The sequence below is a fragment of the Corvus brachyrhynchos genome, unplaced genomic scaffold, assembly GCF_000691975.1.
Source record: "Corvus brachyrhynchos isolate BGI_N302 unplaced genomic scaffold, ASM69197v1 scaffold22, whole genome shotgun sequence".
In the NCBI taxonomy this organism is placed as follows: Eukaryota; Metazoa; Chordata; class Aves; order Passeriformes; family Corvidae; genus Corvus; species Corvus brachyrhynchos.
In genome coordinates this window covers 429,505-445,493 of record NW_008238355.1, presented here as the reverse complement: position 1 = coordinate 445,493, position 15,989 = coordinate 429,505, and the positions used below count along the sequence as shown (strand labels likewise).

The following is a 15,989-nucleotide window of genomic DNA, read 5'->3' as shown; positions in this document are numbered from 1 at the left end:
GAGGCGGTCACATCTTTAAGGGGTTTAGAGAATTGTCCATATTCAAACTGGCCAGCTGATAGGTTCTATCAGGTCCCAGAGGAAGCTGTAACCACCCCTTAGCAAGGACATCCCTTCCGGGACTATGCTTGCTAACCTATGACACTTACAATGATCTCGATACAGTGCAGATTGCTTGTGGCTTCCTAAATAGATTACTGAAGTGAAATTCAAGTATGCTTGAATGTATTAGCCCTCAAAAGTCTGCTACCAATCCAGATTTAAAGCAGCTTCCTCTTTTTTTCAGTAGCTTTCCATCACCGAAATCTTCACTCATTGAAGATGAGGAGTAGCTGGATATTAGAATTAAAACTTCAGAGGAAATTCCATCCCTGTTTTTCTACATAAGAGAAACCGTCCAGGCCACAAAGATGTCATCTGTTGTGTTATGCCCAGACAGTTTTAGAAGAAAGACTGTTTATTTCAAGAGGAAGATAAACTTTTAATGTAGAGTTGTTGTTGAAAAAAGCATCCTACTCTTTAATCAATGCAGTCAGCCTTCATACTAATTTAGTTTTCTGTTCATTTATTCAGAATTCATTAGTTACAGCAGATATGAAAAACAAGTATAGTATTTAACACTTTCACATTTTCTCGCCAGTGTCCTGTTCGTGGTAGCAAAGCGTTTTAAGGTTCACCTGCCTAGACACACTGTGAAACACAAGGTCCACTTTGAAGTAATGAATCCTGACTTGCAAGAGATTTTTAATCTTTTCTAGAATCTTTAAATTTTCGGTCTGCTGCATTCCCCAAGACGAACAAATTTAGGTCTTTGTTGTCATATGACTTTCCCTCCTGTACTACAATAACTTCACCTTTCTTCCCTTGTGATAAGTTGTTGTCAGTATTTGGAACATTAAAATCTTGCAAGAATCATCAGTGAAACAGTGTAATGGAATTTTGCTTTGTAACCCTTAGGATAAATCAACTTCATTAAAATGTGGACTCGTGCATTGTTTTTGAAGTCACATATCACTCAGGGGGCTACCATGCATAGATACTTAACACCAGGTCTAGGGATGGAGTTCATCTACAACAGGTGTCTGGTCTTCCAATACAAAGCAGCCCTAACAAAATGCAATACGAACTACTTAAAAGCTGTACTGTTTTCAGAGATATCAGTCTAGCTCTTTCTCTATTATTGCATTATCGTATTTAGGTACATCAACACATCTATTGCCACAGTAATTATATTGTTCTGGTCTTTGCCACTGAATAATTATCTCTTAGCAACATCACTTTTTACCAGTAAAATAGGAATACTATTGAATCGAGCTAAGTGAAGTGTGCAAAAGAAATTTTATATAATTCTACCTTTCAAAAATCTGCTTCTGCATTCAGAAGGAATTGATGATAGAAAAGATCTGTCATTCACAGTAGCTCATTAATTTATTCAACTAAGAATTCTTTGTCAAAAACTGTTTCTATGCAAGTATTTGCAATTTTTGTAAGGTAGTTGATTGTGTGGGTATGATAGTAGGGCTATCATCCCTCTATGGTTGATTTATATCATTAACCTTCACCAAAAATGTCTGAATTTTATTTTACATCCAAGCATCATTTACAGCCCATCACGTAATTGTTCATATGAGCTTTTCATAATCTTCTTCCCTTCCAACTTATCAGCAAGGTCAGTAGAAATGTCAGTGGAAGTTTCTACAATTCTTGCAAACATTTCCAGTTTCTTTTCCTGTTATTTATGCATGAAATGTCTCCTGCGAGACAATCGTTAAGACTTACTATTTTTTCCTTCAGATTTCGTCCTGAGGTTCACTTTCTATGTGAAAACTGAAAGAAATCGGTAAATTAATCTTAGAAACATTGCTTTAAAAACAGAAGGTGTAGTGATGGCATCATTTCTTTGCTTAATTTGAAGAATCTGGACTTCAAAGCCTTGTACAGATAATTTGTATAATTACATGAATTTGTCACTGTGATTTTCTTGCCTGTCTTTTGGCACACATGCTTCTTTCACTTAGATTCAAACAAAAATATAAGTGTTTGGGGTAAAAACTATACCCACTTGTTTAGTTTTAAAACACCTGATACAAAGATTTTAACCAATCTTAAAATAATTCTATTGGATAAGTAAATAAAGAAGGTTGCTCTAGTTGCTCTTTTTGCTTTTGTTTTCTTTTTCTGCATTATGTCTTTTTTAATGACCTGGGTCTCATCTTTTCTTCTGAAAACAAATGCAACTTGACTAGTTTTTTGAGTTGATGTTAGCCCAGGGAGTTTTTACTGATGACTTAGTGGACAAGAATGATCCTAGGACAGCAGAATAATTAAATCAAAACTTTGCTTCCAATTCAATGAATTGTCAGACTAGTGGTTTTTGTAGCAACAACCACTTGTTACTCAAGGATTCGTAAATCTATTTATTATCAGAATGCAGACAGCTACTTAATGTTTTCAGTTTATTTAAATGCTGAGATGTTTAAGAGATCAATAAAGGGAGAGAGAACAAAATCTCTGCTTAAGCATAAAGGCTTGATCAAAGAGACAAGGAAGGTAGAACACCTAGGTTCATTTGAATAATTTCTAAGATGCTCTGATTTAAAGAAAAATCATCCTTTTGAGAGTGTATAGGCAGTCTTGACTTAGTCTGTGATAGAATTTGGGAACAATACACTAAGCTTAGATAAATTCCAGGCACAAGACCTGGTGAGGCAAAGCCTTTGCTACAAACTGGCTCTTTCATTGAAAGAACATATGATGGGAATGTCCAAATTGCTTAGTCGAGTCAGAAAATTCCAGTCAGGATTTCATACATTCTCCTAGTGTCATTGTGTCTCGCTGTAGGAACATTTCTAAGTGACTAATATTTTCATGTGTCATTTGGCTGTACCTAGAACCATCTCCGTTTGTCTCTTGTTGCAGTGACTGCTACCGTCCACTGCCCAGGCTAGATCCAGCAGTGTGCAGCAGGAGTGGGGAGCAGCCGGAGGCACAGAGCTTTACACCTGCTCCTCTGAAGCCTCTGCTCTATCCAGGGGAGCACAAACTCCAGACACTGTAGCAGTCAGCAGCCCTAGACGAAGGGAAGAGACAAAAAGTAGTGGGGAGGCTTGCCACAGAAGGTCACCCAACTTCATTAGAAGGTATCCACAGAGGACAAGTCCAGAGCAGCTTTGGGCAACACCTTATAAGGGGAGGCATTATGATGGGGATGGCTTAACAGGCGACCAATAGGGATCGTCAGGGGAGGGATATGGACAGGGATAGACATTGACATAGGCCAATAGCCTTGAGGGGTGGAGGGAAAGGGATCACATGCCCCAATGGGGTGTCGAGGTTTAGGGGATTTCCAGGGGGGAGGTATCAGAAGGGGCAGGATCTCAGGGGATTGACAAGGACCACATAAGGATAAACAGGGAGGGCTTAGGTGATAGACATTGAACTTTCGGGAATAACGGGAGGCGTTTGGGTGATTGATGGGGAACCGACTAGACCAAGGGGAGGAGGACAACCATATAGGGAACACCGGGGGAGCAGCTTGGATCTGGGACAAACCAACTGGGAATGGAGGTAGGGAAGGTAGGGATGAACCATTGGGGTACAAAGAATATACAAAGAACATATAAAAACAGAATAAAAACATGCATCACCACAGTCTCTTATCTTCCCTTCATCTCGTGGGCAACACTTCCTACCATTGCCACCTTGGGCACAGTCCAGCAGCAAAGGTTCCTCACCCTTCCTGCCCTTACCTCGTCTGGTCCAGCACAAAAGGAGTGTTCAAGAAAGCCAGATCAGTTGCTCTTCCAAGAAGACTGCAATAGGTACTTGAGAGATAAATCTGTGAGAAAAGAGTTCCCAAACCACACTGAGCTGGTCAAAATTTTGCACCACAGTAATTCAGTAGTTTTAGCTGCACATATTCAGTATCTGTCTGCTCAGCACAACAGCAACGCTGTTTTGTTGCAAAGATTTGAACAATGGCTTTGGCTTACTGCTTGCTGAAGTGTGACAGATGATGACAGCCATGCAGAGACAGAAACATTTATACTCCTCAGTATGTGCTCCCTGCTTTAAAATACAGCAATGCTAAAATTCAGCATTCAGAGGAGAAACAACCTTACACAGCAGAATAATTTATTATCCTTAAACACAGGCTCATAAAAATACCCATCTTGAAGGACTGCACACCATGAAAGGGATCCACATTGGAGCAGCCCATGGGAGGGACCCATGTTGGAGAAATTCATCAAGGACTGTCTCCTGTGGGAGGGACCCCACGCTGGAGCTGGGCAAGAGTATGAGGAGTGACAGAGGCAATGTGATGAACAGACCACAGCTCCCATTTCCCAAAACCTTGCACTGCCCTACAGGGAAGGGAGAGAAGATGTGAAGTCAGGCCTGGGAAAAAGGGAGAGGTTGGGGCAAATCTTTTACAATTTGAGTTTGTTTCTCACTATCTTACTCTGATTTGATTGGTAATATACTAAAGTAATTTCCCTTGGCTAAGTCTGTTTTGCCTGTGATGGTAGCTGGTGAGTGATCTCTCCCTGCTTTATCCTGATGTGTGAACCTTTTGTTATATTTTTTTTACCCCATCCAGTTGAAGAGGGCAGTGATAGAACAGATTTGGTGGGCACCCAGTGTCCAGCCAGGGTCAACCCAGCACACATTTTTAAAACAGGTACTTCACCTGGTTCTCAGGATTCACTGGTAGCATTTAAGTGAGCAACCAGTACAAGTCTGTCTTGTCATGCAATATTTAATCCTAGAGCATTTACTGAATACAGTATATTTTTGTAAAAAAATTACTGTATTTTAGAACCTATATTATTAAGTGACCTCAGCATCAGGCAAAATTGTCATCTCTGATGTGATCCACTGGAGTTTTTTGTCTGAAAGACTGGGTAAAGGGGAGGGAAAGGTAAGATCAACACTATGAAATCAGAGCATCATGTGATGCTAATGCAGCTAATGACAGAAACAGATCTTCTGAGCTTTTCTGGCTAAAGCTATGTCCCATACAATACTGAAGCATCAGATGGGACATGGAAAGGACCATAGTCAAGTGCACTCTAGCTTTCAGCTCTAGAGGCTTCAAAATTCGTCTGAGGGAAAGGGAAAAGTGAAAAAATATGTAACATATGCATGATTTGGCACATTCCTATATATGATATTTGGAATTGCCCTGCATTCTAAGAGCACATTGTGTTGCTTTTAATTTTTTTTTAATTATAGTTTTTCAATTTAAAAGCTACAGGGCACTGTACATTCTTGTAAAGCACTAGTGGGAAGATTCAAAGCTTCAGAACTTTGTACAAACTGATTTGCATTTCAAAGTAGTAGAGATGGCTGGTTTGGGTGAGATTGAACAGAACTATTAACTAATAACTCTAATGAACTTTCATAATTGCACTGCTGAACTTTGAATAGGGTCCTCTTTTGAAAAAGAGTATCAGCCAACAGTAACTTGACTCCTGACTTTGAACTTAAAGAACAGAACCAGAGAAAGACAAAAAGAAGGTAATTAGTTTATTTTTTAATAAACAACAACTTCATGTATTTCATTTTTTAGAGTCTATCAAAACACAACAAATACTCCATAAAGGCCAGGAAAACAATTTTATAGGTTGTCATTCACGTTCAAACATAGAAAAACTGTCAGTTCTTAATCATTTATGTTTTTTGAATTTTCATCTAGCAAGCTATAATTTTAGGGAAGTACTCTGTAGTGCAAGGCACAGTACAATCACAGAACAGTAAGACTATACTTCTAGCTTACATTTATATGTGTGTGTGTGTATGCATACTTGCATGCATACACTTTACTTTCTTGTAAAAGAATGTAGAGAGGGATGCAAAAAACTACAATGTTGCAGATGTTTAGAGGTAATTCCTATGCTGGCAAAGATAAAGGCAGGAATGAAAGGCATCATGTCGAACACTGACGCTAACAGTTCAGCACTGTGCCAGTGAAGTCACCAATTAATTAACATCCCACAAATCTAAAAAAATACGGAAAATAATTTTGCACTCCAAGAAATCATCTTGCAGAGAAGAATATCTTTCAATGGCATTATTTCACTCTGATTCTTGTAACAGTAGCATTGTTGATTAACAGGTGTATAGTAATAAATAATGGTGATCACACTGACATGAAATGTACTTTACAGGTGAAACTGTACCCTTTATTATTCTTAGGCTGAAGGCAAAAGGTAGGCCCAGCTAGTGATGTTACTGGGCATGTCCTGAAAATACAACTTTACATTCATTAAATTCAAATGGGACCACATGCAATAGATCGTCAAAAATCACTGTAGGCTTCTCCCAAAATTCACCTTGTCCCACACATTTCACTTGCTAGACCTTTTAACCCTAGCCTGAGATAAGGTTACATTTTTTACATAATGAAGATGAAATAATTTCTCCTTAAAGTAGTTCAAAGCTTAGGATATAGTCACAGATTTGCTTAGCAGAAAGAATGGTAGTATCATCTGGATCAGTGTAAATTGTAATAATACATTTAATTTCTATTTTCTTCTAACCTGTACTATTGATCCAAGTTTTTCTGACTTGATATTTAATTTATTATTTATCCTTTTTGAAATGTATTCACTCCAGCTCATATCTCAGTCCTGAATCTTGCTTCCTTGCAAGTGCATACACAGAGATGCACACACCCTTACAGATAAATATATATCCATCTCATTATCTGTGTGCGTGTCTTAGCAGAAGACTACTATTACTGTTTGAAGTGCTTTATTAACACTACTTTTCTATATTCCAGCCACAGTCAAAAAATCCTTTTATAGTCTTTTATACTGTCCACCTTCTACTTTGTAGTCCTCAGAAGTTTTAGTTACCAGGTGGATTGGATAGCTGCAAAAAGCGTTTCATATTTTTTCTATCTAAACCAAACACTCCAGGAATGCTCATCTTCCACTGAACCTGTTTACTTTGTGCTTCATACATTATTAGATGGGTAAGGTAGGAAATGAAATCCCTGTGTGGCAGAAGTATCAGTATGAAAGCACTAACCTCACAGACTGAGCTCTGAAAGTAATGATCAGAGCACCCCAAAGGCTCTCTGATCTGAATTCATTGCAAACACCTAACTCACAGTCCCCTATAGTTTTGCAGTTTCCACTTAGTGCTTAATGAAGTGAAGTTTACCTCTGAAAACCTTTGTCACAGCTGGACATAACTAGCAATAGTTACTTGCAAGACTACAATTTAAGGGGGAAACTAAATCTCAGTAGGTTGTCCTTCTAGAAAAAGTGGAAATGTGCTTTTATAGGTAATATCCTACAGAATAATTTTCATCCAAGTCTCCAGTCTATATGTCAAAACCAGCATGCAATGTGCCTCATATTAATATATAGTCTCTGCATAGAAGTGTAAAAATGAAAATACAAACCCACATCAGTCAAGACTGAAATTCTTCCACAGAGTTGTGAGAGGAGTAATATGTGCATCATTCATGTATGGTCAGTCAAAGAACACAATTTATATGGAGTTCCAAGATAAATGCTTTTTCACTCAGTTCAGTTTTTAACAGAGCACAACAGCTCTTTATTTCTCAGTCCAGTTACAATAGTACTAATGCTTACAATCCAAACCACCCGGTTCTTGTTTAGAAATTTTTATTATACAAAAAGATCAACAGATCCAAATACCTGCTCTTTTTCTTACATCTTGAATCTCCACTGTTCTGATCATCCACAGTCTGAGAGTGCAACCCTTTTCTGTCAGGCAGGATGATTTGGTGAGTTATTACATTCCAAGTTGTGTACCAGCAGAGTGTGGTGTTCCTGTAGCAGAGTTAGTGGTGGGACTTCCTTTTTCATCAGCCTGCAATTTACTCAGTATTATTCTGATGTGCTTCAGACAGCTTATTTGCTCAAATAGCTGTCTGCCCTATCAATTTAGTTGTACCATATTGTTAATATGTATTTACCCCTGTGTACAGGAGGATTTCTTTTATATTACAATCCATGTGATAGCACATAGACAAAAAAAAACTTGACTCAAACGTCAGTTGCAAACTTCTTACACAGTAGCCAGATGATCCTCAAATCCCAAAGACACAGATAAGGTGGATGCTTGGCCATTGGGTAATTTTGTCATTGCAGGTAGGACCAGATGGGCAATAGTCAACTGTGCAGGCATGAGATGTAGTTACAGGCAGGAGTTATGTAAATATTTTTACAAGTATAACAAAAATGAAGCCCAAATTAAACTATCCAGAAAAGGCCTCACAAGGCCTGGGGCCCATTATAAGGCTTATTAATATTATGAAGCTTGAATCCCAGCACTATCACTTAGCCCCATCAAGTTGGCTGTACCATAGGAGTTAAGGCACTTCTACAGTCCTTGCTTGCAGTTTGCTTTACTCTGAACATCTCAAACACACCTTCCTTTGATGAACACCTATATCCTTTCTTCTTCTTTTGAAATGGGTTTTTGTTCATCTTCATTTAGTAGCTACTGTTGAAAAAGTCTCTTGCCTTTGGTGACTAAACCTGAAAAGGACATCCTTTGAAGAAGGATAGCTAATTAATAGGGGTTATCTTGTCTTCTTCTATCCTCATTTTTAACCTGAAGGCAGGAATGAATAAATCACTTACCAACTGCAATTTCCGTTAAATCTGTGGTGCTTCTTTGGACATTGCACTGCTTAAACACAAACAGCTCATCTTATCTTGTTTTTGTCTTCCTAAAACTGGTTTACACATCTTGAAAGTACAAATATGTATTCTGTAAACCCTTCTCAGGTCTCGGTTTCTAAAGAGTCACACAAAATATCTTTGTGCAGTAAAAGCAAAGAATCGATTTGTCCTATTGCAAATTCTAATCAGAGATGCACCAGTTCTTCCGTCCTCATCTGAGCCATTGTGTATGCGTATGCGTGAACAAGCTTCATCTATTTATAGCTGTAATATATGCAATAAATGTTAAAAGGAATCTTTCCATTGTCAAGGAGTTCCTTTTCTGGATTATAATGCATCATTAAGATTTGCCTTAAAACACTAATGGGAGGCATAAGCTTGGTTTCACATAACCTCACAGAAATCCAGTGCTGTAAACTTATCACAAATGCTATTAGCTCTTTTTGCATAGTTTATCTCTGGGTTAATTATAGCACTCTCTTGAGGAAACCTACTGAGACTAAGAAAAGACTGAAGCCTCGTTTATTGTTTGCAGTAGGAAAAGCTGGTTTGCCTTCTCTGACATCTGGAGGAAAATGCTGGCTAAACAAATCCTTTGACTGGCCCTATGATCTTGAAGTAAAATCTGCTTTTTTGTTGGTCTTGCCATTCACAATAGGTTTTATTGTTTTGTTTGGTATGAAAACACATGCTTTTGCTTTGCAATGGTACTGTTCTTTTTCTGCAGACTTAACTTCTCCCCTTTCCCATCCTCACCCCACAGGCCTGTGACGGAGGGTTAGCCCAGATCAGTGGAGTCATGCGTCACACAGCTCTAACATGCTGGCAGCCGTTCCTGGGTCTGGCTGTGCTGCTTGTCTTCACAAGCCCCACCGTGGGCTGCCCGGCCCTCTGTGAATGCTCAGCACAGAACAAGTCTGTCAGCTGTCACCGAAGACGTCTGATGTCCATTCCAGAAGGCATTCCCATTGAGACCAAAATCTTGGACCTCAGCAAGAACCGACTGAAAAGTGTTAACCCTGAGGAATTCACATCGTACCCGTTGCTGGAGGAGATTGACCTCAGTGACAATATTGTCTCCAATGTTGAGCCTGGAGCCTTTAACAATCTCTTCAACTTGCGCTCCTTGCGGCTGAAAGGAAACCGTCTGAAGCTGGTCCCCCTTGGGGTGTTCACTGGGTTGTCAAACTTAACAAAGCTTGATATAAGTGAAAACAAGATTGTCATTTTGCTAGACTACATGTTTCAAGATCTGCATAACCTAAAATCCCTGGAGGTTGGGGACAATGATTTGGTGTATATATCACACAGGGCCTTCAGTGGGCTGCTTAGCCTGGAGCAGCTTACCCTGGAGAGATGCAACCTCACAGCCGTACCAACAGAAGCTCTTTCTCACCTCCACAACCTCATCAGTCTGCATTTGAAACAGCTCAACATTAACGCTTTGCCGGCATATGCCTTTAAAAGACTGTTTCGCCTGAAAGACCTACAGATAGAGGCCTGGCCACTCCTGGACATGCTGCCTGCCAACAGTCTGTACGGTCTCAACCTAACTTCTCTCTCCATCACAAACACCAACCTGTCTGCAGTACCTTACTCTGCTTTTAAACACCTGGTTTACCTGACACATCTCAACCTCTCTTACAACCCCATCAGCACCATCGAAGCAGGCATGCTGTCAGATTTAGTGCGCCTGCAGGAGCTTCACATGGTGGGGGCACAGCTGCGCACCATTGAACCACATGCTTTCCAAGGGCTCCGATTCTTGCGCGTGCTCAACGTGTCCCAAAACCTGCTAGAAACCCTAGAAGAGAATGTATTCCATTCCTCCAAAAGCCTTGAGGTCCTCTGCATTAACAACAACCCTCTGGCCTGTGACTGCCGTCTTCTTTGGATTTTGCAGCGGCAGCCCACCTTGCAGTTTGGTAGCGAACCACCAATGTGTGCTGGCCCAGACAGTGTCAGAGAGAGGTCATTCAGAGATTTTCACAGCACAGCTCTCTCCTTTTACTTCACCTGTAAGAAGCCCAAGATACAAGACAAGAAGTTGCAGTACCTGGTAGTGGAAGAAGGACAGACCGTGCAGTTGATGTGCAAGGCTGACGGGGACCCACAGCCTACCATCTCCTGGGTTACCCCACGCCGGAGGCTGATCACAACTAAATCAAATGGTAGAGCCACTGTGCTGGGAGATGGTACCCTGGAGATCCGATTTGCCCAAGACCAGGACACTGGGATCTATGTCTGTATTGCAAGTAATGCAGCTGGGAATGACACCTACTCGGCCTCCCTGACAGTAAAGGGGTTTACTTCAGACCGTTTCCTTTATGCCAACAGGACCCCTATGTATATGACAGACTCCAACGACACAAGTTCTAACGGAACCAATGCGAACAGTTACTCTCTGGACCTTAAGACAATATTGGTGTCCACAGCTATGGGCTGTTTCACATTCCTTGGAGTGGTTTTATTTTGTTTCCTTCTTCTTTTTGTGTGGAGCCGAGGGAAAGGCAAACACAAAACCAGCATTGACCTTGAATATGTCCCTCGCAAAAACAATGGTGCTGTGGTTGAAGGGGAGGTTTCTGGACCACGAAGGTTCAATATGAAAATGATTTGATGGTATTCTGCTAGCAGTGCTTTTTCTGTGGCATTAAAACCAATTAAAACAGCCTGGCATGTGGAATCGCTAGGCAGAAGCAGCTTAATGCAGCTGTCAGTGTATCAAAAGGTTATATGAAAATGGAAAGACTATTTGTGGTTATACAACAGAGCCTCCAGACCTTGAGGCAGATGTGTCAGGGCCTTTCATAGAACTGGGAAATTGTACTAACTGTTTGCATTGCAAATACTGGCATTCTGGGGATATCAGCAATGAACCACTGGCTCATGCTCATGGACAATTGTTCAACATTTTCTACTGCTACAAAAGGAAAAAGAAAAAAACCTACAGTGTAGGATTTACATATTTAAAGAAAAAGACACATTTGTCTAAACCACACTCTACAGTGAAATTTGTATCCATATATCTCATTTGGTAAAACTTTGCATCGTCCCTTCTAGTTGGTTCAATACAACAAAAAAATTGGTAGCTTTTTTTTTTAATCTACATCTATACTGTGTACATTTTGAAGCAATACAAATGAGAGGTTGTGCTTTTAGATATCCACCACTACTGACCCAAGTGTGATGTCACCCATCTTTAACTACCACCAAGCCCAAATTAGATGCTTGTAGTTACTAATTAGAAATAACATAAGATATTTTTCTCCTCATGTAGAAGGCCAGAGCTGAATAGTTGAGAGCAAAACCACTCAACTCTGTCGATCTACTCTTCATATAAATATAAGGCATGTGCCTAGTTTTGATACAGAATGGAATATTTTTTATATCTGTGATATCACACTGGACCAGTTTACTGTAATACAGCCCTGGTTCTCACCCAGGGAAGGCAACCCACTAGTCAATGCTGGCATGGAGGAGTTGAGTTCTACCTTGAAGAGAGAGAATTGGTTTTGTTAGCCCTGATTTTAATTTCAAAGCTACTGTTAAAATGTTAATGTGTACTGGGCCAAATAAAGAGCATAATACCTTCTGCAGACTCCTTGGGAAATATGGTCATCTTACTCTTTATACAACTGAATTAAAACATACAAACACTCTGCTACTAGGAATGAACTCTTCTCCAATGCCAAGTAAACTACAGTTGTTCATGCATAATATGGGGATTTATAATACTAAAATAATATTTAAAACATGATAGCCTCAAAAAGGCTAACATACTGCCAGATATAATGAACCTCTAGTCACTGTCATTCTCATCTTGTATATTTGTAGATAACACAGAGACGCAAAGCTAGTTTCCAAGAACAGATTACTTAGCTATCCTTAATGCCATTTTAATAACAATGTGGTTATGTTCCTTTCAGGGGCAGTATCTTAGAGCAAGAGGGGCGAATTTTTCCAGATTTTAGGAATCTTTTTTAATGGAGAGAAGACAGAAGTGGAACATTAGTTCAGCACAAATAACCTTTTGTTTGTTTGTTTTATGCCTCCAAAGAAATCCTCAAAAGGCTGAGAAGTGAAATTTTATTCTTTATCATTAATACCACTGTTTTTATTTTTTAAATTCTCAGCAATTGCAAGATACAAAGTTGTTCAGCCACCTCTCCAGTTTTCCACCAATTATGAGCCATAGGTTTGTTGTATGTGGTTGATAGCAAATACCATTTTTAAATGATTGGCATAACCTGGAGTAAGGATGACAATGACTATATATATGTTTAACCAGATTAATATGAAAATATTATAAGACAGAACATTCAGATTAATGTGATTAAGAGCCTGTGTTCAATCTTAGTAGTAGATTTTGGTATTTTGAAACCAAAGTCAGGCTGACCTATAATGGGATGCAGGTGCTTCTAAAATTAGTATCCACATTCTTGGCAGAGATTTTCAAAGCAGGATAAAAATCTCCCACTTCTATCAAGGGAAATGTGCCAAAAGTTGTAAAATCCAGCTGCATTCCCTAGATGTACACATAACTTAGCTGCAGGACCCAAGGCTAGGCAGTTTTGAGAATCTCTTTTTTTAGTGATTGATTATTGTTTGCATCATTGCTTTATTTTAGGTTGCCAAACTGCGGAGGTTGCAAGCGTTCTTAGAATTTTCTTTACTTAAATTGGCTTTAAGTTTAGAGTTGGGTTTTCTTGCTTCCTTTTTTTTTATCCTCTGAACTAGATAGCTGGAGATTTATGGACATGTTTGATAAGAATACTCTTTGTTCTATGACATTTGTAGAACATTAATATAACGGAATAACCCCTGACTAAATTCTAACACCAGGGAAATTATTTTTGTTGATGTAATAACCACTGCACTGAAGTCCAAAACTCTACTGTACCTTAATGTGGGCAGTTAAAGAAACAAATGGGGATAAAACAAAATGTTTCTGAACTGTCCCTTGAAGACATTTGCATGTGCCTTTCCCTTGTAATTGTCATTTTTTTCAACTAGTAATCTATTGCCCCTGCAGTCATTTCATGTTAAATGTTAAAATCAATGTTAGAGGCAAAAATTCACCTAAGTTCTAGACATTTGCAGCTGATTTCTTCATATTAAATGACACAATAAAAAAAAATCTCAAAAAACACCACCCTAGAAAACATGTACTTTTAGGATTAATTATGAGTTGCTGTATTCCCCTATTCCCTTAGAATGACTCTAAGAAGTGATTGCATTGTTAGTGCACTGCAAGGATTTGTAAGCAGAAATGTGCTTAGTTATCTATGTAAAATGTGTGCTGGTGATGGAAATCACCGCTTGCTGTTGCTGAGCACCGCCTTGCAGAGCTGTCAGTGTTCTGTGTATCGCCTTGAGTTCAGTCAGTATTCAGTTTTTCAGAATCAGTGTTTGTTCCCTGCCTCCTAGCAATGTTCTACTTTTTGCAGCCTACTTATTTCAGCATGGACTTAACAAGGCATATGGCACCTCTTAACAGAAGTGAGGACAGCAAGACTCAGAGACACTTTTTGTCTTGCTCCACATAGTCTTCTTCTTATGTATTTGTGGGACACATACTAACTATGGCTCTTGTGGGTTAATAAGGAATACAGTGTCACAGTCAGACCTAGACAAGTACGTTTTAGGCAATTCTTTTGAGAACAGTGGATGAATGTCTACCCTGCCTCTTGAAGGAGTCACTTCTACTTCTCTGCTGGAGATCAAGGAGACACTCCGCAGTGTATTTTACTGCAGGGGAGAAAAAGGACTGGGCTGTGAGGAGGCATCTGACCCATATGGCTCCCCTATCATATTTTCAGAAGCAGGTGGATAGTGCATACCTGGCACTAAAAGAGGAATCAAAGGTTTTAACATACCTCTGACTTGTATACCAGCTGTTCCCCATGCTGACACTAGCCTGAATTTACCTGGCAGTCAGTGCAACAAAACTCTGAGGAGCAGCAGTAGTTTTGCAGAAAAGTTTTGCAGAAAAAACTGAAAACGTCAGAACCAGCAAAGCAACTTGAGAAAACAGGTACCAAAATATCCTTGTCCATAACTCCTGTAAGAGCAATGACTGAGCCTCCCACAAATATATTTTGAAGTCCACTTGCACAGATCAGTACGAAGATCAGAACAGATGAATGTACAAGTGTTTACAGAATCACAGTGAATCACAGAATCATTTAGGTTGGAAAGGACCTTCAATATCATCGAGTCCAACCTTTGACTGATCACCACCTTGATAACTAGACCATAACACTAAGTGCCACACCCAGTCATTTACTGAACACCCCCATGGATAGTGACTCCACCACCACCCCGGTCAGTCCATTACAATGCTTAACCACCCTTTCAGTGAAGAAATTCTTCCTGATGTCCAGCCTGAGCCTCTCCTGGTGCAGCTTGGGGCTGTGTCCTCTCCTCCTGTCACTGGTTGCCTGGGAGAAGAGGCTGACCCTCACCTAGCTACAACCTCTTCCAAGGGAGATGTAAAGAGTGATAAGGTTCCCTTGAGCCTCCTTTTCTCCAGACTAAACACCCCCAGTTTCCTCAGCTGCTCCTCATAGGACTTATACGGTACACCCTCCATCAGCTCTGTTGGCCTTCTCTGCGCATGCTGCAGCACCTCAGTGTATTTCCTGACTTGAGGGACCCAGAACTGGACACAGCAATTGAGGTGCAGCCTCACCACTGCCAAGTACAGGGGGACAATCACTGCCCTGGTCCTGCTGGCCACATTATTCCTGGTACAGGCCAGGATGCCATAGGCCTTCTTGGCCACCTGGGCACATGCTGGCTCATGGTCAGCTGCTGTTGAGCAGCACCCCCAGGTCCTTTTCTGGTGGGCCACTTTCCAGCCACTCTGCCCCAGTCTGTGGATATGCATGGGGTTGTTGTGACTTAACGCCAGGCCCCTACGCTTGGCCTTTTTGAACCTCATCCAGCTGGCCTTGGCCCGTTGATCCAGCCTGTCCAGATCCCTTTGCAGAGCCTTCCTGCCCTCCAGCAGCAGATAAACACTCCCATCCAACTTGATGTCACCTGCAAACTTACTGAAGGAGCACTCCAGGTCATTGATAAAGATATTAAACAGGATTGGGCCCAATCCTGAGCCCTGGGAACTCCGCTTGTTATCAGACACCAACTGGTTGTGGCACCATTCACCACTCTCTGGGCCTGGCCATACAGAGAGCTTTTAACCCAGCCATTTTTCCAACCCAGTTAAACTTTGCATAAATTAGTTAAAGAGAACACTGAAGCAGTGTATACAGAAAAGGGTTTTTGACATGATTTACAATTGATAAGGACTAAGCAGCA

General features: G+C 40.3%; 1 protein-coding gene across 2 annotated transcripts in view; it reads left to right on the top strand.

Moving 5' to 3' along the window:
* The window catches only part of LINGO2 (leucine rich repeat and Ig domain containing 2), a 327,338-nt gene extending 315,071 nt beyond the window's left edge, over window positions 1–12,267 (top strand). For both annotated transcript variants that reach the window (XM_008634520.2, XM_017735451.1), the window contains exon 4: window positions 9,430–12,267. In XM_008634520.2, coding sequence (XP_008632742.1) covers window positions 9,466–11,286 — 1,821 coding nt within the window. In that variant the 5' untranslated portion in view covers window positions 9,430–9,465 and the 3' untranslated portion in view covers window positions 11,287–12,267. The remainder of the gene's footprint in view (window positions 1–9,429) is intronic.
* The last annotated feature ends 3,722 nt before the right edge of the window (window positions 12,268–15,989 follow it).